Source organism: Phascolarctos cinereus, unplaced genomic scaffold, assembly GCF_003287225.1.
Source record: "Phascolarctos cinereus isolate Bilbo 61053 unplaced genomic scaffold, phaCin_HiC Scaffold_4;HRSCAF=312, whole genome shotgun sequence".
Taxonomy (NCBI): domain Eukaryota; kingdom Metazoa; phylum Chordata; class Mammalia; order Diprotodontia; family Phascolarctidae; genus Phascolarctos; species Phascolarctos cinereus.
In genome coordinates, this window is record NW_027555847.1 from 250,154,819 (window position 1) to 250,178,555 (window position 23,737).

The following is a 23,737-nucleotide window of genomic DNA, read 5'->3' on the forward strand; positions in this document are numbered from 1 at the left end:
AAGGTCACACAGCTAATTAGTGTGAGAGGCCAGATTTGAACTAGGGTCCTCCTGACTCCAGGGCCATTCCTCTAATCACTGTGCCACCTAGCTTCCCCTTTGTATTGTTAATTGTAGTCATCAAGCTTAGGATTTTTTTTTACAGTCATCAAAGTCAGCGATTTTAATAGAAATGCTACAAGATTGGCAGCCAGTATTCTTTTAAAATTCGTATTTTAAAAAATACTCAAACTGGACAATTAACAGGAAGAGAAAGAAATTTCATTGTGAAGGATGAACATCAGAGAAAGACTTTTCAAGAAAATAAGGATAGGCATGGGACAGGGAGCGAAGCCTTCAATTTCACTAAGATAGGGAATAGAGATGTAAAGTTCACGTTATAATAATTTATCAACTATGGCAGCTTTGAAGGGAAAGTGGTGGCATAAAACAAATTTTTCTCTTGGTATCTCAGCACAAAGGGAAAAGTTTCACACATAACAGTGAAAAGTTTGTGGTTTTGACAAATTTGAGTTTTGGTGACTAATGATAAGACAGCTGTATATGGATTTGGAAAGGCTAAAAGAAATGCCATTTGGGGTAGTGTGTTTACCTATATCTGTGTGTTTGTTTTGTTTGTTTTAATTGAAGGAAGAACCCAGTAGAGATTATAGCTTTCCCGCTGGTTTAGAAGACCACATTTTGGGAGATGACCTAACATCCAAAGCGTGTGTCCCAGGGCTCGTCACCAGTGAACTCACACAGAGCAACACGAGTCTTGGCAGTAGCAGCAGCAGTGGGGATGTAGGAAAATTGCACTATCCAACAGGTATGGAGGATTTACCTTTCTTTTCATGTGTCATTGGTATTTAGTATAAGGTGCTATTCTCCCCAATGTGGTAAAATCCACCATACAGTAGTCTTCTGACCTCATGGTATAGAGGTGCACACACTGGGTTTTTTAATGTTCTGCCAATACAGTGCAAGCCCTGGCAGGGCTTACAAAGATAGGAAGACTGAGTGTATATATGGAGACTGGTTTATTTTGTCTTTATTTCCCCAGCACCTAACAGAGTGCCCAATGTATAATTGGCTTCCATAATTATCTACTGATTGAATATAGTCCCAGAAATTGACTATATTTGTTATCCAAGGACCAGCCTAGCTAAGTTTAGGGAGTGTTATTATGAGAGGAACAGACAAGGGATAATCTACCTCATCCTCCAGCATAATCAGTTTATAAAGAATAAATTGAGAGAAGTGCTGTGTAGGTTGGCAGTATTGTGATTTAGATTGGTGGAAGGAATATCCACCAAAATAGAATCCTTAAATAATAGATCCTTGAAATAAGAAGTATAGTTGTCATAAAATATATTTAGTTGGATAAATTCCCTGATACATTGGAATATCTTACCACCCCATTTAATTTATTTGAAGTGAAAATATACATATATATGTATTTTCAGAAATTCAAGAACAAAATGGGATTTTGAATAGGGTCTCTAACGTAATTTCCTATTTGAATTTTAGAAAAGCTCTTTTAATGTCCATGACTATGATTTATTTATATTTATGGATTTTGCAATTTAATTGTCTTCTCCTATGGTTTTGTTCAGTATTAATGACTGTGTCTTTGCAGGTGAAATCCCATTTGCAAGAGGCATAAAGGGTCAAGACTTTGAAAAGTCAGAGCATGGATCTTCTCAGAATACCAGCATGTCCAGCATCTACCAAAACTGTGCAATGGAGGTAAAAACAAATTGCATTCTGCCAATAAAACTGTTTTGTAGCCCTTCATTTATAAAAGTAAAATTCATATTTTACAAGTAATCAAAATTGAATGAAGACATGCTTAAGATGTCCTACTTTAAGATTGATAATAGGTACGTGCTGCTTAATTTGTGAAACAGATAATGTGAGTAGGGGTTTGAGGTAAGCTTTATTAACAACTTGTTGAAATTCTAAACTTGATAGTGATTTTCTGTTAGGAACTTATGGAAAACTCAGGATTTTTTTTTAGTTCAGTTGTTTTTCATCAATGATTAAGAAAGGTAAGATGGAAAGTTTGGTAGAAATTATATAAAGTTAATACTCCAGTAATATGAGGTTAACTCTCACTACCTTTGCAAAATGACATCTTTTACAAAATAATTAGTATTTTAAATGTATATGACTCATTTGAGTTGACTGAAAATTAAATCAAGCACATGTAATCAAAACTAAATTAATTTTGTGTAGGTAAAAATTACTTTCAAAATAACACAAGTCCTCCTTGGAAATTTGGGAACAGAATAACTAAAACTCAGTGTTCATCTGAGGAGAGTGACCTATTTAAAAGATCTAATTACTGATGATGTGTCATCTTTTATCTTCTGAAATTCTTGACCTGTCTAAAAACAAGTATGTCTTTATTAGAATAGTGAATCAGTGGCACATATTTAAACTACAAATGGTATTTTACCTCCATACAACTTAATTGATCTAACCACACATTCCTCTTTTATGGAAGAAAGTAATCAGTTGAACTCCAATTTCATTCATTAAATTCTGAAAAAAAAATATCTTTAGTGGAGTTATTACTTTTTAAATCTTCAATTTCACTAAAACATTAAAACATTGTTTTATAAGGCTCTTCAAAATTTTGTACTTTTCTGCTTTCAGGTCTTGATGTCGAGTTGTTCTCAATGTAGAGCTTGTGGTGCTTTGGTTTATGATGAAGAAATTATGGCTGGATGGGCTGCAGATGATTCAAATTTGAATACCACCTGTCCTTTCTGTAAAAGCAACTTCTTACCCCTCCTTAATGTGGAGTTTAAAGATTTACGAGGCTCTACAAGGTTAGTACATCTCTAAAAGGATGGTGGAAATGGAAGGCTCCTCTTAAGTGAGTGCCCCATGAGGATGTGTGGGAAGAGTTGAAATATTTTCAGTATTTCTCCTCTCTTGTGCCTCAGGCAGGTAAGGCTTTTAAACTTATAGCCATTTCCTCTGTGGTAATAGCTCAAATATTTTAAATCTGGATATAACAAAAAAAAAACCTCATTCTGGGAATTAGTTTGAGACACTTCTGCCCCCCAAATATTAATTAAAGTTAGCGTATAGAAACATTGATTAGCTTGAACTTCCTGCCTCTACCCACCCTGTGTTAATAGCTGGTACAGGCACCAGAAAAAGAAAGACAAATAGCAGAAAGGGAAGTGAATGTGTAAGTCTTTAACAAAATTATCCATAACTTTGTCTTCTTCCTCATGATGAGAAGTAAACGTGTAAGCAATATATTACTGTAGGCATTAAGTGGGTTTTCATTTTTATTGACACTCAGCTGGTTTTCATCCCTCATTCCTGGAGGTTGCCTTCTACCCCGGACTATGCAGAAGCCAGCATAAACTGATCTCTCTTGAGCAGATTGTTATATTTTCAGTCTGAGCATTTATACCTTGGAAATGCCTACAAATTAAGGCTTGATTTATTATTTGCTTGATTGTCTAAACTTAAGAAAATGATGTAGAAAATGTTAAAAATGCAGATTAAATTTAAAAAGTATGTTGTGTATGCATTTTTCCCTCATGAGCCAGTTGTTAAGCATTCACCAGCACACCTCAACCCACCTCAGTGCACCCATACTCAATCTCATAAGAATTTTAAACCTTGTTGCCTTGATGATGCCTGCTGCTTTGTGGTATGATCCTTATGATAAGCCAGATAAATTCATCCGTTTAGGTATGTGGTTGAAGATATTCTTGTTCAAGTATTGGTTGTGCTAGATGACATTTAAGGTCTCTTTCAACTCTGAAATTCAGCAACATTTATTAAGCTTCTGTTGTATGGAAGGTGCTGGGGATTTTTTTTTTCATACCACACCTGAAATTTTGCTGGTCTAGTGTAGATTAGTCCCTGCTTTGTAACTTCTAGTTTTAGAGTTGCCTGTGACATTGGGAAGCTAAAGCACTCTCCAAGAATCACACAGCCACTGTCAGAAGTAGCACTTGAACTCAGATGTTTTCTCTCTGAGGTCAGTCCATTAGGCTCTGGATACGTAGAAAGGCAAACAACCCAGTGCTAGTCCAGTGGGGATGAGGGCCTGACCTAGGGTTGTGGCTCTGGGAGTGGGAAAAAAGAGGATGAATATTAGAGATGGGGTGGAGGTAGAATTGGCAAGACATGGCAATCAATTAGATATGGCAAGGGAAGGAGAGGGAAGTGGTGGTTTTGAACCTGAGTGATTGGAGAGATGGTAGTTTCTTCAACAGACATGGGATGGTTTGGCAGAGAAGCAGGCTTATGTGAGAAAATAAATTCTGTCTTGAACAGATTGAATTTGAGATGCTTTTAGGACTTTCAGATGTCCTTCTGACAGTTGATGATGGAGGACTGGCATTCAGGAGAAAGACTTGGCCTTGGTATATAGATTGGGGAACATCTGCATAGAGGTAGAACCTTTAGGAACTAATGAGAACTAGAAAGTACCTTTGTCTTCAACTCGGTCAATAAACATTAAGTATCTACTGTGTGCCAAGTACTATGCTAAGTTCAGGGGTTACAAATACAAAAAAGACACCCCCTCTCTGCTTTTAAGGAGCTTACAATCTAAGGAAGGGAGATAGTGAGAAAGAAAGCTGAAAAGTGGAAGTGGGGGTGGGAATGGAGACCTAAACTGGGGCATGGTGGAGAGGTCACAGAAGTCCACAGTCAGTATGGCTGAGTGGGAAATGAGAAGACATCAGAGGAGGCGTCTGTTGTGTCCTCTCTGCTTAGATGGAAGTGTTTGGGGCAGAGGGCACTGATGAGGTGACAGTGCAAATCTGATTGGATCTTGTAAGGCAGACTTTCCCACTGAGTTTTCTGAAGGCATTGTATGGCAGCAAAAAAGTGCAAAATGAGTGTGAGCTAGAAAATCTGTTCCAATCCCCTGATTTTAAAGCTATGCAAACTAAGGCTTATGGATTTTGTGACTTAGCAAGAGTTACACAGGAAGTAAATAGAGCTGGGATTGAATGCAGATGCTCTGACTCCAAATCTAGCATTCTCTCTGTCATTGTTGGATTTGAAAATAGCTGGCCAAGAGTAAGGCCTGGTGGTGATGGGCATCTGCCTTGATGCCTACATCAAGTTTGGCAAAGATATATTAAATGCCAGAGTATTGGGAGTGAGGGGTGCTGGGGAAAATATACATCAAATAGGATGTGACCTTTGCTGTTGGGATGCTTACAGTCTAGTAGGGATAACACATAAGAACTGTAATACAAATTATCCAGCACTGTATGAGGTCTGGGTGGGTGGTGTCATCAGCAACCTCACAGGGCTTTCTTTATACCTCTGTGTAGATTTTAGCAGCTAGAACAGTCATGTATATGCATACATGTACACACACATACACACCTATAATCTCTGAAGTTTGCTTCTGTTTCCTCTCCCTTCCCCCATCCACCTTTGCTCTAGATTGAGTTGAACAGTCCTGAAAGCTAGTTTCAAGCCAGACCTGCCAAAGGCAGTGAAGAGAACTGTTAGCAAAGCAGTGCCTACAGCTTTGGGCACTGTGATTCTGGGTTTAGACACATTAATTAAAGTAATTTAAATTAATTAAATGCATTAGCATTTAGCCTAATGGAATCAGGAGCCACATCTTATTTGAAAAACTTTAAAAATCTAAGTGATCTTGACTCTATAAAATGCCTACAGACATTTTAAAATCTATTTATGTGGTCCTTTCTGATGCTAGTCAGCTGAAGAATGTGTTTTCTTTCAGTGTAAGAAATCATGGAGGGTATTGGCTAGAATTTGCCTTCTTTCTTAGTTTTTTCATAGCTTTCCTTTCTTTTCCTTCCAGTAAGAGCAGTGGTTTTTTGTTTGTTTTTTAGTGGTAATTGCACACCATTGCAGAGTCTACTTGGTGATGAAAATGATTCTACAGATGTAACATTTGATGTTTTAACTTTTTCTCACTTGCCTGCCCCATTTAGCTTTCTTCTGAAGCCAAGCACCTCTGGTGACAGTTTACAAAGCGGAAGCATTTCCTTAGTAACGGATCCTCCCGAGCACAAACCTGTGTCTAGTCCGGCAGAGACTGACTTGATGACCTTTATGGACTTCCCAAAGCACAGCCAGGTCGTATCAGAAGGAATAAGTTCTTCAGCTGAACCAAGGTATCCTAGTTTGCATAAAATTCTCATTATAAGCTGAATGCCCTTTGAAAAATTTAATCTGAGGAGTTGGAGTAGTTTACCTGTTTTAGCTCTGGTTGTAAGCTTCTTTGCTTTCTATAATTTCAGTCAAACTTAATTAGATTTCATAGCATCACAGAATGTCAGAGCTAGAAGGGATGTTAGGGGTCAGCCACGCCAGTGGCTCTCATTTTACAGATCAGGAAACTTGAGGCTCAGAGCACTTCCCAGAGTGACACATCTCGTAAGTGACAGAAACAGGACTTGTATAGTACTCCATGCTATCTTCGGCCTGAACATGATGTGTCTTTTTAATCTTCATTTGTATATGTGCCAAATTTTGTTTAAGTAGTCAATAAATGAATTTGCTGGTAGGTCATGATGGCAACTGTAATGTGTTATTATTAATCTCTTCTTATAAAGTCCTCAGCAGTGTCATAATACATATACAGTCTTTTCAGAGTTTATGTATTGTTTTTAGGTATCTTTATTAAGTAAGCTTAAAATAATGTAACTATAAGCATAATACAATAGAACCAATTAACTTGTTTAATCAGCAGGTACTATGCAAAGCCCCTGTCTTCAGAGCATACATTCTAGTTGGGGAGACAACCTGTACACATACAAGTTGATACAGAATATAAACAAGAGAAACACGAGGTGGTTTTAGAAGGGAGGATGGCCTAGCAGCTAGGGTCATCAGGAAAGATGACATAAAAAGGGGGCGCTGGAGTTGAGGCTTCAACTATCAGATATACCGTCCTGTTCTGACAAGATTTTTAAAAAAGAGTTTTTGAGAAGGGAATATAATGATTGTAAACTGTAATGTTTACATTGTTCACAAAATGTTATGTTATGTGGTACCATCAGTTTTAGTGACTTTTGTATATTGTTTTATTTAACTCTCTAGGGATCATACATTATGACAAATGTAATTAGAAACATAGAGTTTTGTATTAATTGTCTAAACAAAATTTGTCAATAAACTCTTTAAAATAGGAAGCTACAAATGCAGCTTTTAAAAATCTAGGAATTTCTCTATAATAAGGTAGAAATATAGGAAACAAATGAGTATATCTTTATAACTACAATATAGGTACAAGAATAGAAAATGAACTATAATTCTAGAAGTTGTTATAAAGATAAAAGTACAGCTAAAGTAACAGATACCAATAGAAAAATTACTGCTAGAAAGATACTAATTCAATGAAAAAACCACAGAGCGAGGCAGCTGAAGATACAATAAAAGGCAATAAAAACAACTAAAAAGTAGCAAATGAAGCTAAATATCTCCAGGAAGCATCAGGAGTGAGTGCAACAAGGTAGCATCTGAAGTTCAAAAGAAGAAAGTAGATAATTAAGTTTAAATAGTTTTCGGGTGATTGGATTTGTAGTTGAAATTGTATTCAAAAAATAGTTGGACAAACTTTGTTTTATATTAGGTCTTTAAATGAATCTGTTAGTTGTTCATCACAAGCTTTTATTAATTTCAGTGCAAACAAGAGATAAAAATTTCTGTAGGAAAATCCAAACTTAACAGTGTTCATCCATTACAAGTGATGTTAGCATTTGGTTTTAGATAGACGTTTATTGTTTTCCTGATATTAAACCATCTCTACATTTCTAGTACTAGTCCAGCTTAGTTTTTTGATGTGGCTGTAATTTCCTTTGCCATTATTGCAAATATGGTAGTTTCAAAGGAAGAAATGTTTGTTTTTTAAACAGTGTAATAATAAAAGAAAGTAGAGTTTTATTTGAGCATTTTTTTCTTTTAAAGTGTTGAGCTAAAGGAAGAGAATGGAAACTTCCCAAGTGTGAAAACGTCATCTGTAGCTAATAATTTTTCAAGTCGAGGAGTATCTTTGACTCGAAGCCACAGTGTTGGAGGCCCTTTGCAAAATATTGATTTTTCTCAGCGACCTTTCCATGGCATTTCAACAGTTAGTTTGCCGAACAGTTTACAGGAAGTTGTGGTAAGTAACAGTAAATATTATAGTCTTATTATGTATTTGTATAGTAAAGCATAGCATAATTTTGCATAAGGTGTTTGAACACTTCTTTAGAAAACATTAGCTCATTTGTTGATAAGACTTTGATTTCAGTCACTTTTATGAATTCTGCCACTTGGGCCCTCTCTGTCAGAAACTGGAATATCTGTCTATTTATTTATACTTTGTATTGCTGAAAAGTGTGAATTTGAGAATTTTATGTATTGAGTTTAGAGGAGAAAGCTTCAATAAATATTTTTTAGTTTTTCTATGAAAATGTTTTCTTCCATTTTTCTGACTTTTGGTCCAAAAATTAGTTTAGTTCCAGTTTTTACATATCATACTCCTGAACATATCAGCTTTTTATTTTATAAAATTTTTATTAAGTGTAAATCAAATGACATGAGAGGAGTAAGGTATAATTATGGAATAGCAAGAGTTTATGTTACAACCTACCTTGAGCTATATGAATTGAATTAAACTCTGCTTTGAACTACCACTTATTTTTAAGAGTAACTGAAGCATCTCAAAATGCAAGCATTTTGCAAAAACTTTAAAATTTATAAATATTAAAAAAGGACAAACCTCTCTCTGCTGTGATTCCTAAATAACTTGATGGAGAAATATCTTATTCTGAAACTAGGGTTCTTAACCAAGGATCTGCAGTTTCAAAGAGTTTGTTAACTTGGTTGAGAAAAAAATTTACATCTTTTCCCACTAACTGAAATTTAGCATTTCCTTTAGTTATTTTTTTTTAAAAATTATTCTGATGGGGCAGCGAGGTGGTGCGGTGGATAGAGTGCTGGCCGTGGAGTCAAGAGGGCTTGAGTTCAAATCTAGCCTTAGGCACTTAGCACTTGCTAGCTGGTGGAAAGAGGTAAAAAAAGGTTTAAAAAGTCCCTATTATAAAAAATTCGACAGTGTTAGAGATTTTGTTGAAAGAAAGGAAGGAAAAGAGTATCAGTAAAACAAAAATACACAAGAGTAAACAAATAGTTCAGATGGAGTCACCAATGTGGCAAATTAGTCTTTGTCAAATTTAACAAATTTTATTTTATTTAAAAAAAATATATTTTTAAAAGGCAATTGGGGTTAAATGACTTACCCAGGGTCACACAGCTAGTAAGTGTCAAGTGTTTGGTCTGAGGCCAGATTTGGACTCAGGTCCTCCTGACTTCAGGGCCGGTACTCTATCCACTGTACCACCTAGCTGCCCCAAACTTTTAAAAAACAAACTTTTTGTAACATATGCATACGTTCATATGTAATCCTTATTTTTCTCCTTTCTTGTAATGCATTTGATAAGTTCATTGTTCAAAAAAAATAGGAAGTTTGGTGAATACAGCTTAAAATATATTTATAAAAGTTTCAACACTTAGTTTGCGCAAATCATACGTATTTTTGTTGAAATTTTCATCATTGTATCAATAACGTCTGAAATAGACATTACATTATGGCATAAGAATATAGTGTATAATTGAGTTTCCATCAATAAAAAGTGTAAGATAAAGACATAAAGTTTTCTGTTTGGCTTTTTTCCCCTTTCACTGAAAGGATCCTTTAAGGAAGAGACCCAACCCCTCTCCTGTTTCTGTGCCCTACTTGAGTCCATTAGTGCTTCGTAAAGAACTTGAATCTCTGTTGGAAAATGAAGGAGATCAAGTTATTCACACATCTTCATTTATCAATCAACATCCAATCATTTTCTGGAATCTGGTTTGGTATTTCAGACGTTTGGACCTTCCTAGCAATTTGCCAGGACTTATCCTCACATCTGAACATTGTAATAAAGGAGTACAGGTAGGTGCTAATTTGTTCCATCAGCCTATATTAAAAGAGTCAACAATTAAGAAAACCTAAGGGAATCAATGAGATACTTAGGTAGTACAAATATTACAGGATAATTATATTGTGGCCCAGTAAAACAATATTTATATAGCTTTGAAGGAGCGGTTTATAATTGCAGAATGAATGTGTGTATAGTTTATTTTTATTGCTCTTTCCAGTATCATTCCATAAGTAATTTCCAGGTTATATCAAATTGGATTTTTGTTGAAACTAGCTGATAAAATGAATTGATTTTAAGTAATCAAGTAAGAAGTATTTACTGGCTTTTGATGACACCCTAAGAATATTTTTTGGGAACAGGAAATAATCAGCTACACTTGTCTCCTAAAGAATACTAGAGTCCTGGTGCCTATTGAAGATAGGAAGTATCTGGGCTTCCCTTGGCATGGTATTGAAGTTATTTTCTATCATAGAAGGGACCTTCTCTGCTCAACTCCTCAGCATATGCTCCAGTTTTACAAGAATGTCTCTGTGTAGATTTCAGGGTGACATGACCACACGAAATAGAGGACTAGATCCTCACAACTCACAATCCCCTCAAACCTCTCCAGAATAAGATTTACATCCAAAAGGTAAAGCAGTTACAACTGGCTCTACTGTCTAAGGTGCCAAACTTCTTAATGAGGTAACAACCTGATGAGATAAGAGCAGAAAAACTTATTCTTGGTGTGCTCACTTAGTACCCCTGGCTATGCTGTGATACCAGTAGGTTTGTGTCCAGAAATCTTTGAGTCAGCAATTCCTTTGCCATTCTGAGGTAACAAGCAATAAAACTCACTCTACCTGTCCTTTTCCAACCTCACCCTGTGTGGAAGAGGTGGAAGTACAGGAAAGCAGCAGCTTACTCTGCCTTGTATACCGGCTGTCCTGAGCAGTGCTTAGTCAGAAAACTCAGGAATAGAGGGACGGTGGGGCAAGGTGCCAGCACGTGTGGAGCTCCACCAAGTCTGAAGAAAGGGGGAGTGCATAAAACTGAAGCCATTTCTGTTTCTCTAGAAATCACTTGGGTCAGAGACTGAGCCTGGTGAAAAGTGAATTCCCCATCGTGGGTGGAGGCTGAGACAGCTTTGAATTCCAGTCCTCAAGGGATCCACCATCAAAGGGGAAGGAGTCAGAAAGTGAGTGTTAGGGCAATATAAAGAAAAAAGACTGGACTTAACAAAGATATCAGAAGGAAGACAACTCAGTTAAAAACCTTGAGCAGATAAACCAAAGGCAAATTATTAATTAACAGAAGGGAAAATGCCTTCTAGGAGACCTAAACAAGTCCAGATATCTGTGAATGAATATTGCAAGATAAAAGAAAATGCATCAATACCTTATGAGGTCAAGGACTCTGTGGATTCCCAAGAAAGAATGAAACTCCGGAAAATATTCCTAAATGGTTCAAGAGACAAAAAAGAATCAAGAAAACAGAATTAATGGCCTACACAGAAGAAATAATTGGCAAGATAGAAGAAATTTAAATCCATGGTGGTAAATCTCTCCAAAGAAACAGAAGAGACAGCAGTTGATAAGAAATGGAAATACATATCAGTGAAGTAATATTAAAAGAAAACATGATCTTTATACAAGCAAAACATTCATCATAAAGAAAGGATGGTTAGAAACAACTTAAGGATTATAAGTCTGCCAGAAGAATACAAGTTAAAAAATCTGAACACCGTAATGGAAGAAAAAATACAAGAAAACTGCCCAGAACTTCTGAATGCAGGGGGTGGGGGTGGGAGTATCAATTGAAAGGATCCACAGATCTCCAGAAAAATATTTCCAAGATATACAGTGGTTAAATGTCATGATTCTACTGATGAACAAATTCTACAAGGCACCAGGAGAAAGATCTTCAAATATATAGGAAAAAAGTTTCAAATGGCACTAGTCTGTTCTGCATCCACCAGAAATTACAGAAGAAAATGGAGTTATATGTTATGAAGAACACAGGAGCTAAAGATGCAACCTGAGGTGACATATCCTGCAGACTTGACCTACTCACCAGTGAAAAAAGATGGCTTTTCAATAAAAGAGAAGCATTTGAAATATTCCCACAGATAACACCAGACATGAACAGATTGCTTTGCAATGCCTCTGACAACAGAAATACAAGAAAAGTTTTTTTAAAATACAGCATGCAAAGAAGACACAAATGAGAAAAATTGTGAGCCATGTACCAACTCCTACCGTCATACTTGGAGACTTCAATATACATATTGATTCTCCCTCAAAAACACCTTAACACTAAATTCCTCAACTTACTCACTTCCCACTTCCCTTTCCTTCACCCCTCCTCAGCCATATACAAAGATAGTTATACTGTTGATCTTGTGATCTCCCCTAAATGCACCCCCTCCCCCATTTAGGAATTCTGAAATCCTCTAATGTGACCATTAATCTATTGGCTTTTCACCTCTCCTTCTGTCTTTGCTTGCCAAATCCCATTCTTTAGGCAACCTATGACCATCTCCCCTACACTAGCCACTCTCTCCTCTTTCCCCTCTTGGCCTCTTGGTAAAGCAGTTCGGTGCTACACTGTCTGCCTCTCAAGTCCTCGCTCTCTTTATTATTACACCCTGCCAAGCCTCAAATTTGGATTGCTCCTACCATTTGTTGTCTTTGCTTCTACACGTGTGCTTCTGAACAAAGATGAGAAAATCACCCATCTGTTCTGACTGGATCCACTGTAAAGTTCTGTTATACAACCTGAACTGGGCCCTCACTACCACCAGTCAACCTTCCTAAAGTGCAGGTCCTACTGTGTCTACTCAGTAAACTCCATCGCCTCCGAGATCAAACATGAAATGCTCAAAATGGCATCCAAAGCCCTTCATAATCTGGCCACCTCCTATCTTTCAAATCTTCTTATAGCTCATTTCCAGCCACATAAATCTTTGATCCAGTGAGACTGATCTCCTCCTGACTGTTCTACAAACAAGATACTCCATCTCACGGCTCCAGATAGTTTCTCTGGCTGTCCCCCATGCCCGAATACTCTCCCTCCTCATCTCTGCTTCCTGTCTTCCTTGGCTTCCCTTAAGTCCCAACTAAAATCCCATCTCCTACAGGAAGCCTTTCCCAACCCCTCTTAATTGTAGTGCCTTCCTTCTGTTATTAATTCCCATTTATCCTATATGTAGCTTGATTGTATATGTTTGTTATTGTCTCCCCCATTAGATTGGGAACTCCTTGAGCACAAGGACTGTCATCTGCTTCTTTTTGCATCTCTGGTGCTTAGCACATAGTATTTGACACCTCTGATCTAGAAGCCCTTCACCGTCCTGGTCACCCTCCCAGGACACTCCAGTTCTACAATACCCATTTCTAAAATATGGCAGCCAGAACTAAGTGGAATAAGTGGCATTGTCACTTCCCTAGTCCTGGTTACTGTTTCTCTCTTAAAGCAGCCTAATAGCCTACTTACTTCAAACAATAACTATAACAAAATTATCCAGAAATACAACAAAATTGGAATATCTTGAGCTCACCATAGTAAAATGTGACCTCTCTCTGTCTTGAATAGGAACTCTGTGCCACACCACAGTAATTTCTCAATGTTTTTAAAAAGTCATAGAAACAAATCAGAACATTAGAAAATGAAGAGACATTTTAGCAGTTAGTCTTCCTCTTTTTAAAAAAGTTATCATAAATAAGATCTAAGTAGTGTGATAAGTAAAGTTCAGCACAAATTTGTATTTTCTACCATTCATAACTTACGGAAGTCAGCATTTTGTTCGCATCTAAAGTCTATCATACTGAGAGATTTCTCCTTTCAGCCTCTTCGTCCTAATGTGTTGTATTCCCCTTCCAAAGAAAAAGCATGGTGTAGTGGAAAGGGTTAGCATCAGAAGTTTGGATCCAAGCTCAGTGAGCCTGTATTTTGTTAGTCCCAGGTTTTTATCTTGTGAACTCTTCTCCAGTTAATAAATTTTTAGTTGCATTGAATTATTGTTGAACTTTGCTGTTCTCATGGTGTGGCTAATACTTCCTTTTAATTTGTTTTTAGCTTCCTCTTTCATCTCTGTCCCAAGACAGTAAACTAGTATATATTCAGCTATTATGGGACAATATCAACCTTCATCAAGAACCTGGAGAGCCCTTGTATGTTTCTTGGAGGAACCTCAGTAAGTAGATCAGTCTTCTAGAAGAAAAGAAGCGTCACTGTTTCCAGTTTAGTTCTTTTTGTATATCTATTTCAGGACTAATTTGACATTTTTAGTTATTCAACTTAAATCAGCCATTATGCAGAAACTTTAAACTGCACATCAAGCCTCAGAATAGTTGAAGATCTCAAGTGGATGAGCTTGATGTCCTTCCAGTTTGGCCCTTTTTGTTCTGGTTTATTTGTGGAGAAGTCGTTGTTTGTATAGAATTAGCACTGTGGTCAAATTCACTTTAGTGGTATTTGAATCCTAATTTCTGTTACAAAGCTATTAGTTTTGAGTCTTCTCATTATAATATTCCTCTACTAAAGTCCTACCTTAGTACCAAGTGGGGGGTGGCTTGTATTCTCCAAGGCTACACCAATAAAGCACAAGGTGCAGCAGGTGTCAGCAAGATGGAAGGATAGACCAGGCATTAATTGTATTTTATATTTGTTGTCTGAGTACTGCCATAGCCAGGTTAGAGAAGCTTGTTGCTAGTAGATTGGCCATCAAGTTCTGCAAAAAGCCTCTCCCAGACTTCCTTAATGCTAGTACCTTCCCTTTAAAACTATCTCCAATTTATCCTCTTTATAGCTTACTTATACATAGTTGTTTGCATGTTGTTTCCCATTAGACTGTGAGCTTGTTGAGAGCAGGGAATTGCTTTTTGCCTTTCTTTGTATTCCCAATACTTAACACACTACCTGACATATAGTAGATAGTGAATAAATGCTTCTTAACTTGAGTTACTCGTGAAACCAGCTACTTGGGAATGAGGTCTTGCATTCTATCTTAGGAGAGAACAGTTAAGTGACATGTTCTTGAAACATCAAAATATAATGAAAGTAGCTGAAAGTTCAGTAGTCATAAAAACATTTTGTATGTGAGGATTCATTGACATTATGCCATCAACACTTGTGGGGTAGTAATGCAAGTATTCTTCCCAATCTTCACATGTAGAAAATACACAACTTTGTTTGCCACTGCCATCAAGCTAGTAATTAGTAGACCTAGGTTTTCTGACTCCAAATAAGCATTCTTTCCAGTATACCTCCCTACCTTTCATGAAAAACTCTTGCCCTTGAAATTGATCAACTTGGTAAAGTATGAGTGTCATACCTCCAAACTTTAGTATGCTATCAAGATTTGAAACTCTCTGCTTTTGTAGTAGTGGAGAGTTTTCAGTGACATGAGAGGGATTTATTTAGACCAAATCATGTAAATTCTTGTTCCTGGAGATGAGAGGATTTGAAAAAAAGATTGTTCTTGTAAGAACAGATATGGGGAGGAGAAAAACATCCATAAAATATTTTTGAGGGAGCTTTTAACTATTCCCAGTCATAGAACATATGTTAAAAGTCTTTTTTACTTTGACACTCCTCCATGAATGTTTTTTTCTTGATTTCATAAATTATTTTTGAAGAAAACAATTATATTTTGCTTAAGTTTTTTAAAATAGAGAGTAGTAAAGGTTCTCAAGAATGAAAAGATTTTTTAGCTTTAAATAAAGTCCTCTGAAATGACCTTATTCTAAGAGGGATTAGATAAATGTTGAGTGTTTAATTAGCATTTGTTGAATGTTATATGAATTTTACTGTACTAGGTTTGTTTTTTTATTTGTTTTCAAGAAGAGGGCCATGCAGCATTTTAAAGAATAGATATAGGCCCCTCCCCACCCTTTTTGAGTTTATCATCTTTTTGGGGAGAGTTAACACATTGAGACTAACTAGAGAACTATTTTTAGAGCAGTATCTTAAGAAGTGCTTGGATATAGTACAAGCTATTTGCATAAGTATTAAGGGTGTTATCAGAGTGGGGTTAGTATAGTTAGACAAGGGATATAATATGACCCCAAATTGGAGAGAAAAAACAAGTTTGGAGAAAATTCTTGGGATCACATTTCTAAATGATGCTTATCCTCTGTATTCCCTTTCCCAGACTCGGAGAAGAAATCATCCTTAGTAACAGAAGACCAGCAGGCCACAAGCACTTTAGTAGAGAACATCAGGCAGAGCATTCAACATAATGATGTTCTTAAACCTATCAACCTTCTTTTGCAAAAAGTGAAGCCAGATGTAAAACGACAAAGGTAATGAGACTTTGTTCTCTAACTCAGTACTCTTAGGATAATTTTCTGATATATCTTAAAGTATTGTCTAAGTTGTGTGCATACATATCCTTCAAGTACTGTAGAAAAGTACATATTTTGAGGGAATAAATTTAATTTTAGAAGTTTATTTGTAAAGGAAATCGAAAATGGTCATTGAAAATCCCCTTTTCCTTTGTTGCCTAACTCCTTCCTAATGGCTTCTAACGGTAGACAAGGTTTGGTGTGGGGGCGGGGATGTCCCTCGCCCTACCACCCCTATTCTTCTAGCCTTTTCCTCCTGCCCTGTGGGTGCTCCCTCTGTCCCAGAGCAGGGTGTTTGATAGAGAGGAATGAGCATATGGACATGCAGAAGTCCCAGGTAATTTACCATCTGCCTACGGTGTGTGCAGCAAGCTGAGTAAGCCTGCTAACTCTCATTATCTGCATACATTCTTATTTCTTCACAGGAGTTTATACAGAGAAATCCTCTTCTTGTCATTGGTGTCTCTTGGAAGAGAAAATATTGATATTGGTAAGTTGGTATAATTGAGCAGTCATGGCATTTATTTTGAACAAGGGAGTTAAATTTGACTAATATGTCCAAAAGATAGTTTTGCAATATTAACTTTTTTGCCCAATACTCCAAATGTGCTATAGTTCTGCTTAAAACAATTTAAATATTTTCTTTACTAATGTTGCCTAACTTTTTAAAAAATGTCTTTCAGAGGCTTTTGACAACGAATATGAACTTGCATATAAGAGTCTGTCCTCAGAGGTTCTAGGAAAGATGGAGACAATTGATGCTCCCCCAAGTCTCAGTGTGGAGTGGTGCAGGAAATGTTTTGGAGCACCTCTCATTTAAGTTCGGGATCACTTTGAAGTTTCACAGCACACGTCAATCCTGGGAAACAAACTTTGCCAACCTGGAAGCGTTCAGGTGTTGATTCAGATTCCTGAGAACCGGTGAAAGTCTGACGGTGTATGGCATGTTCTTGACGGATCTGCAGCCCGCGACCTGGTTGGTGCAGTTGAGAGGCTCTGATTTTTTAAATTATTTCTTTTGTTTCTCCTGACAAAAGTTCTTTGGATTTTTTCAGTATCCATGATTTTTTGAAAAACCAAGCTCACCACAGGCATTTTATTTATAGATGTTTTGGGAGCTTTCAGAGTTGGTAAAAGTAACTGTAAATCTCTCATGTCCCAAGTGAAGCTAAGTAGCCCAATTCTAGGAGCAAGACCTAGAGGAAAGTGGATTTTGTGTGTGTACATACTTTTGTGTCTCTGTAGATGTGTGCATATGCAGCCTGTGTAATAAGTGTATATATTTATTAAAACTCTTAGATTGCACATTGCAATACAACTTTCTGAAAGGGTCTCATGACCTGTGAATTGTTGACTGCTCACAAACTGGGCTGTAGTTACTACTAGTCAAAATTTTCTGAAACTCTGACGACTGCCCTGCCACTGGCTTTATTTTAAATTTAATATATGCTTTCACTCTTTGTTTATATATTCTTTTTTGATGGAATGTTATACTCTTGATATCCAGTCCCCTTCCCCTTTTTACTTCCTGGTACCAAGATCACTTACTCTGAAGGTGGAAATGTTTTTACAAGCTAATTAGGCAGTTTAAGTGAATTTGAATCTAGGTTTCATAATGATTTACAGAATTAATTGGAACTTGATCCCTAAAAAAGGCAAAAATTTGCCCTTTGGCCTGAATTCTTCCCTGTCAGGCACACCCTGGTCACTTTTGTTAAACCTGTGGGATACCTTGCACTGCAAATGGAAGTTTAATATTTGTAATGTTTGAAAGTTAGTACTTGTAGATTTGCATGCACATGATCCTAAGTGTGCGTGTGTATATATTTTTTTACAAGCTGAATGAATTAAGTCTTAAAAGTTGAAGCTGTTGAGCTTATTATAGTCAGTAGATTTAAGAAAAATCATGACCATACATGCCTCACTTAGCATTTTGTCATACCTTATATGCCTTCTATTAAAAACATACCTTATAGAGTGTGTTTGCCTTAGCTTCCTTTATGGGACTAATATGATTCCTGTTGATTGATTAAAGTCAATCTGAATTTCCAGGAACCACTGCAGATGAATAAAGAAAGTAGTTGCTTCAAAAGATGCACTTCTGAATGGGGTAACTTCAAAGCACAAACCTGCCTTCCACCCAGGGTGAATTCTGTTTAAATGACCCTTTAATCATTGTACCATTCTACATTTTTGATTTATCAGCTTAGTACCAACACAGGACTCTAGTTTCAGGTCATTGTTGAGAGTGCTAGTGGCACAATCTCGTGTCAGAAATTACATGTGATATGGCAACTGAACAGGTGACTTGACTAAAAAGTTTTTATAACCATTACTTAAAAAAAAACATTTTGCACTATTTGTGTAGAGGATATATTTTTGCAATTTAGCCCTAGTTTGTTTTTCTCTCCATCATTTAAGTTTGTAATACTTAAAAGTCACACTTAGTGACAAAAAAGTCATTTGGAATTAACTTGCTATGAAATGCTATTTTGTATTATTGGACTTAAAGCCTTCAACACAGTAAAAGTAGTATTATGAAGATGAATAAAATGAACGAAACACTCTTAAGCCTATTCATTGTGTTCTGTGTGTTATAGTTTTCAGGCTTCTGAAATGAGTAGGATTAAGTTATCTGTCATCTTTGACAATTCATGTTTGTTTTTCCATTCATCCCTTAATTTTTGTGACTTGAGATTCATTTTTTGTCACATATATATGTATTTATAAAAGCCCTTCTGATTTGAAAAAAATCTTATAAAAATTACCTTGAACATTCATTGATGCGTGACTGTGTTACTCCAAGTTCATTTTTACTATAATGAAAAAATGTAAATATTTGGCTAATATTTTTTTAAACTTTCAAGATCAAATATTTCTAGGCAGTAGTTCAACTCATCTAAATTTTTCATAACTTACTGTATTTGAGGTTATATACTCCTTTAAATGATGTTATCTAAATTGAGTATAAGCCCTAGTTTTTATTTACATAATTTTACTCCTGTTGCTTCCTTTTAGGGCCCTAATTTTGAATTCAGAATTCATCTGTTTGCTTGACTCTGCTGATGTGCCTTTTAAATTTTTTTCTGAGACTTTTTCAGTACACATAGAAAGACCCTGTAAATTTATGGTAAATATCATTGATGTCATCTCTGCAGATTTTGTTTAAAAAAAAAAAAGGCTTCTTTCCATCCCCCTCTCCCCAACCTAAAGTTAACCCTGAATAATAGTTTTTAAGGTTGGTTTGTTTTGTTTTGTTGACTGCCAGAGATAAAAACACTGTATGAAACAAAGTCTTGAAGACTACTGAAAGTAATTTTTCCAATTATTATGTGGATGGTTGAGCAATACTACATTTTTGTTTTTCCTTGTGTTATTTTAAAGTATTGAAAGTAATACTGTTAGAATTGTAGAAGTGTCTTGTTCTTCCTATTTAGATAATTTAGGTTTCATAACACTGCAGAAAAAGTAGTTAGTTACATGACTTATGCAGACAAGGTTGGCTTTTTAGAATCAAAATAATGAATCTCATAGTAAATGAACCTGAACCATCCAGTATTCTATTGCTGTTTTTCCATGGTTTCTCTTAACATAAAAATATTTCAGTACAGAATAGTAAAGGTTGACTCAAAGATAATGAAACAAGCCACAAAAAGAAACCTTTTTGAAATTCCTCTTCTGGAATGAAAGACAAAATTAATGATTTTCAGATCATAAGTTTCAGTGTTATATCCTTTGTTCCTATACAAATAGGAAACATTTTCAATTGAATCATCTTTTTTATATCATTAAATAATTCAGATTATCGAACGTCACTGGCTTAATTCTACAATTTATGGGGCTCTGTCACCATCTAGGTTTATAGGTGATGAGGGGACCCCTGTCCCATCAGTCTCTACTCCGAGGCACATATGGGCTTCATAGCACATGGTCAGATGAATTTATTGAAGACCTCATTAAGTTAGTGGAAAGGCCCAGAGGCAGCCTGGTGTGATGGGAAAGCTCTGGACTTGGAGTAAGATGTGGGTCCAAAGTCTCACTCTGAGACTTAATAGCTGGGTAACATTGGGCATCCATTTCCAGGATTGTTGCGATTGATTGGGGTAGTACTTTAAAGGTTGCAAAGTACTTTTCTGACATTGGGATGAAAATTTTTATGAACCTTAAAGCAATATATTGAAATTTGAATATAACAAATAATAACTACCATTTTCTTTGGCACTTTAAGGTTTATACTTTGACACTTTTTCCATAATAACCTTTTCAGGCACATTTAAGAACCATGTCCATTTTACAGATGGGAAAAAAAAATCTGAGAGGTTCAGATGACTTGCTTGTAAGTGTTGGAGCTGAGATTTGAACTTGGGTATCCTGACTCCAATCCTCACCAGTTCTTCCCGCTGATAAGCTGAAAGAATGAAAACTCACAGTTGTTATTCAGATGGAAAAGGATTTAGTTTTTACAATTAACATCTAAGTGACAAACAGTACTTACTAATGAACTAACTTTAATAGCCCTAGGAGGTTGTTTATATTTAAGTATCTCTATAAGTCCCTTGAATGCCTCATATTTTTCCTTGGCAACATTTGATTGCTCACCTTTACATTGTATCAGGTTTCTGAAAAGGGAAATTTGTGATTTTATTCCGTTTGAAATCAGTTTTGAGATTGACATCACCTTTTTAAAAGCAAATTAAGTGAAGAACAGACTCTTAGTATTCAGCCAGTTCTTCTGATGAGAGCCTAGTCAGGCAAGCCAGAATAAAAATGTCTTGTTTCCTCTCTAGTTTTATTAACATAGCATGTGGTTCAGGTTACAAATCTTAACATAACTTCAAAGCATAATTTCCTGTAGTGTTCAAGCCAAAGAACTGGTTTAGCATTTGTAACTGTTTTCCTTGAGTCTCCAGTATATTGAGTCCATGTCACACTTGAGAATTATAATACTCTATTTGTAAGGGATGTTATGTAACTTGATATTCTGTAGATTGATATTTTTACCGTTTTCCAGTTCACTGCAATATAAATGTGTTGCATTAAATGTGATTAGGCCTCACGTTCTTATAGCAACCTTGTTTTAAGAAATTCACCTTAGGACATTTATATATTTAGGTTAATTGAAAACTTAATACTTTTTTCAGATTAGCAGTGAGCTCTTTTGACTTAATCACTTAACACCAAAGGTGCCTTTCAAGATAGTAAATGCTGAAATTGAAATTGGGTACGAAGTTATCATCAAACTACTTTGGTGCATATGTTATGAGCCTAAATACTGTTTCTTTCAGTGGCACAAAAAATAAAAGGGATTATGTTTCCTATTGATACATGGCACATTGAAATTCTTTCTGAAAATGAATTGTACTCCAGTAAGGATGAAATATTAGTTTGACTGTTGGAAAGCTTTCTGCTACTGCAATTTCTCCTGGTTTCCAAGGCTTTGTGAATTGTTTATTGCATGTTAACTATGCTTTGATTAATTTTCAAGAGGGTGCTTTGTGTATTTTGTATAGATATCAGACTATAAAGGAAAGCTTGTTAACGCATTTCTCAAAATAAAGTTCATAAATTATTTATATTTCTGGCATTTGATTTTCTCAGACCTATTTTATTGCTGAAAATGGAAGGTTGCAGAGTTCTCACAGCTTGCAGATTTTTAAAAGAAACCATTTTTGCTGTTTCAGCCTGACACTTGAGCTTTGATAGTGTCACTGGGCTTATTTCTTGTACTGTTCTTTCCCTTATATTAATAGTTCTTACTATTGTCAGCTTCATAAGAACATTGGATGGGGGCTCTGGGGGACAGCTTTCCCTCTTAATTAAGGAGTTCCTTCCCCAGGAAACAATTTTTCTCTGGCAACTAGAGCTTTTTCTACAGATTGTGGCCTCTCCCAGCCACAATCCCCAGTTCTATGTGGTCCCTCTTAATCAAGGCTTCATCTCAAATTCCAACCCACCTTACTGTTCCTGGTAGCTAGAATGCTTGAAGTTGCTCCTCATTAAGAAGCACTCTTGTGTTTTCCTTAATGTAAGCAAATTACTTTGGAGCCATCTTCCCATTTTAAAAGTTTTTATTGGGGAAGCTATGTGGCAGGGGATAGAGCACTAGCCCTCGATTCAGGAGGACCCGAGTTAAAAAACAGCCTCAGACGCTTGACACTTACTAGCTGTGTAACCCTGGGAAAGTCACTTAACCCCACTGTTTAGCCCCAAAATGTTTTTACTTTTACTAAGGCCCTGGAATAGAGATAAAAGATTGTCGATTTAGATATAAGAGAACTGAAGCCCAGAAGAGTCACAGTGCTAGAACTGGCCTTTGAGCCTAAATAAAATTCTTCACATTGTACCACCTTTATGGTAAGAACTGATCTTGGGTAGCATTTTACACGGATGTTATTGCCACAAAAAAACCGTCTAAGGGAAAGTAATCATGGTAGCCACCGGGGTATGGCATTGTCCCTAACCTCTGAGTGTATAGTGTAGTAGAAAAGAAATACTCCCAGTTAAGTACATCGAGGCACAAAACTGTTGTGTAGATAACAAAGGCAAAAGGGGGTCAAGGAAGGTTTTCATTTAAGAGTTGGCATCTGCATAGAAACTAAATGGAAAGGGTGCTCCTGATTTGTTCCCTATAGATAGCAGGGTAGGATATCTGACAAAGAGTTCAAATCTGGCCTCAGACATCTACTAGCTGTGTGACCACAGGTAAATCATTTAACCCAATTTGGTACTCTAGTATCTCTTCCAAGAAAACCCCAAATGGGGTCATGAAAAATTTGACATGACTGAAATGATAGAACTAAAACAATAAAAGGTATTTGACATGTTCAGGAGTAAAAATAGTAAAATAGACCAGTATGGCTGAAAGTTAAGAAGATATAAAGCAGAAATGTGTCACATAAGCCCCAAAAGTTTTTTTTTAAAAGCATCATACAACTAGTTCTACCTGTCCTAACAGCTGACATTTTTAAAAAAATGACTTGATAGTCCATGATATCATTGCACTCTACTCCCCCAGAGGAAGTGAGGTCAAACAAATACATTTAGATATACCCCCTCCCCCAACATAACTTCTGAAGTTACCTCACTTGGTTCCAAAGAAGTTTCTAAGAACCACAAATAATGAAATTCAGTGACCAATACTTTTTCCATCCTAAGACCAGTGGATAGTTACGTGTCCAGGGCATGAATCAACTATGACTACCAAGCAGAGCATCAAGCTCCGATGAACTTGGACTGCTGCTGTGCCCCTGACTGATATGAGGAGAATACCATCAAAGAGATGTCTCTCTACCCAGTGTCAGGGGTGTGAGTGGGACATCTTTAAGGAAGAAAAGTGCACCTACCGATGAATCTGCTCTGGCAGCATCCAGGCATTTCAGTAGATGTATGACAAAAGGGCAAACATACACCCATTTAGGGAATACTAATGCTGTTTAAAAAAGAACAAGGGGTTAGTTAGAACCAAGAGTGATTTGCTGAAGTTAAGTCCAATAG

The 23,737-nt window shown here is 36.4% G+C and overlaps 1 protein-coding gene and 1 non-coding gene across 7 annotated transcripts in view; one reads left to right on the forward strand and one right to left on the reverse strand.

Moving 5' to 3' along the window:
- DENND4C (DENN domain containing 4C) overlaps positions 1-21,818 on the forward strand; it is a 123,050-nt gene extending 101,232 nt beyond the window's left edge. For all 6 annotated transcript variants that reach the window (XM_020967297.2, XM_020967298.2, XM_020967300.2 and 3 more), the window contains 10 exons: positions 631-808; positions 1,619-1,728; positions 2,641-2,816; positions 5,940-6,122; positions 7,918-8,113; positions 9,683-9,928; positions 13,974-14,091; positions 16,051-16,201; positions 16,669-16,733; positions 16,927-21,818. In XM_020967297.2, the coding sequence (XP_020822956.1) occupies positions 631-808; positions 1,619-1,728; positions 2,641-2,816; positions 5,940-6,122; positions 7,918-8,113; positions 9,683-9,928; positions 13,974-14,091; positions 16,051-16,201; positions 16,669-16,733; positions 16,927-17,063 (1,560 nt within the window). In that variant the 3' untranslated portion in view covers positions 17,064-21,818. The remainder of the gene's footprint in view (positions 1-630; positions 809-1,618; positions 1,729-2,640; positions 2,817-5,939; positions 6,123-7,917; positions 8,114-9,682; positions 9,929-13,973; positions 14,092-16,050; positions 16,202-16,668; positions 16,734-16,926) is intronic.
- A 1,592-nt stretch (positions 21,819-23,410) lies between these two features.
- LOC144457328 (small nucleolar RNA SNORA48) lies at positions 23,411-23,549 on the reverse strand. Its single transcript, XR_013486640.1, has one exon. It is a non-coding gene; the product is annotated as a small nucleolar RNA SNORA48 (small nucleolar RNA).
- Between the last annotated feature and the right edge of the window lie 188 nt (positions 23,550-23,737).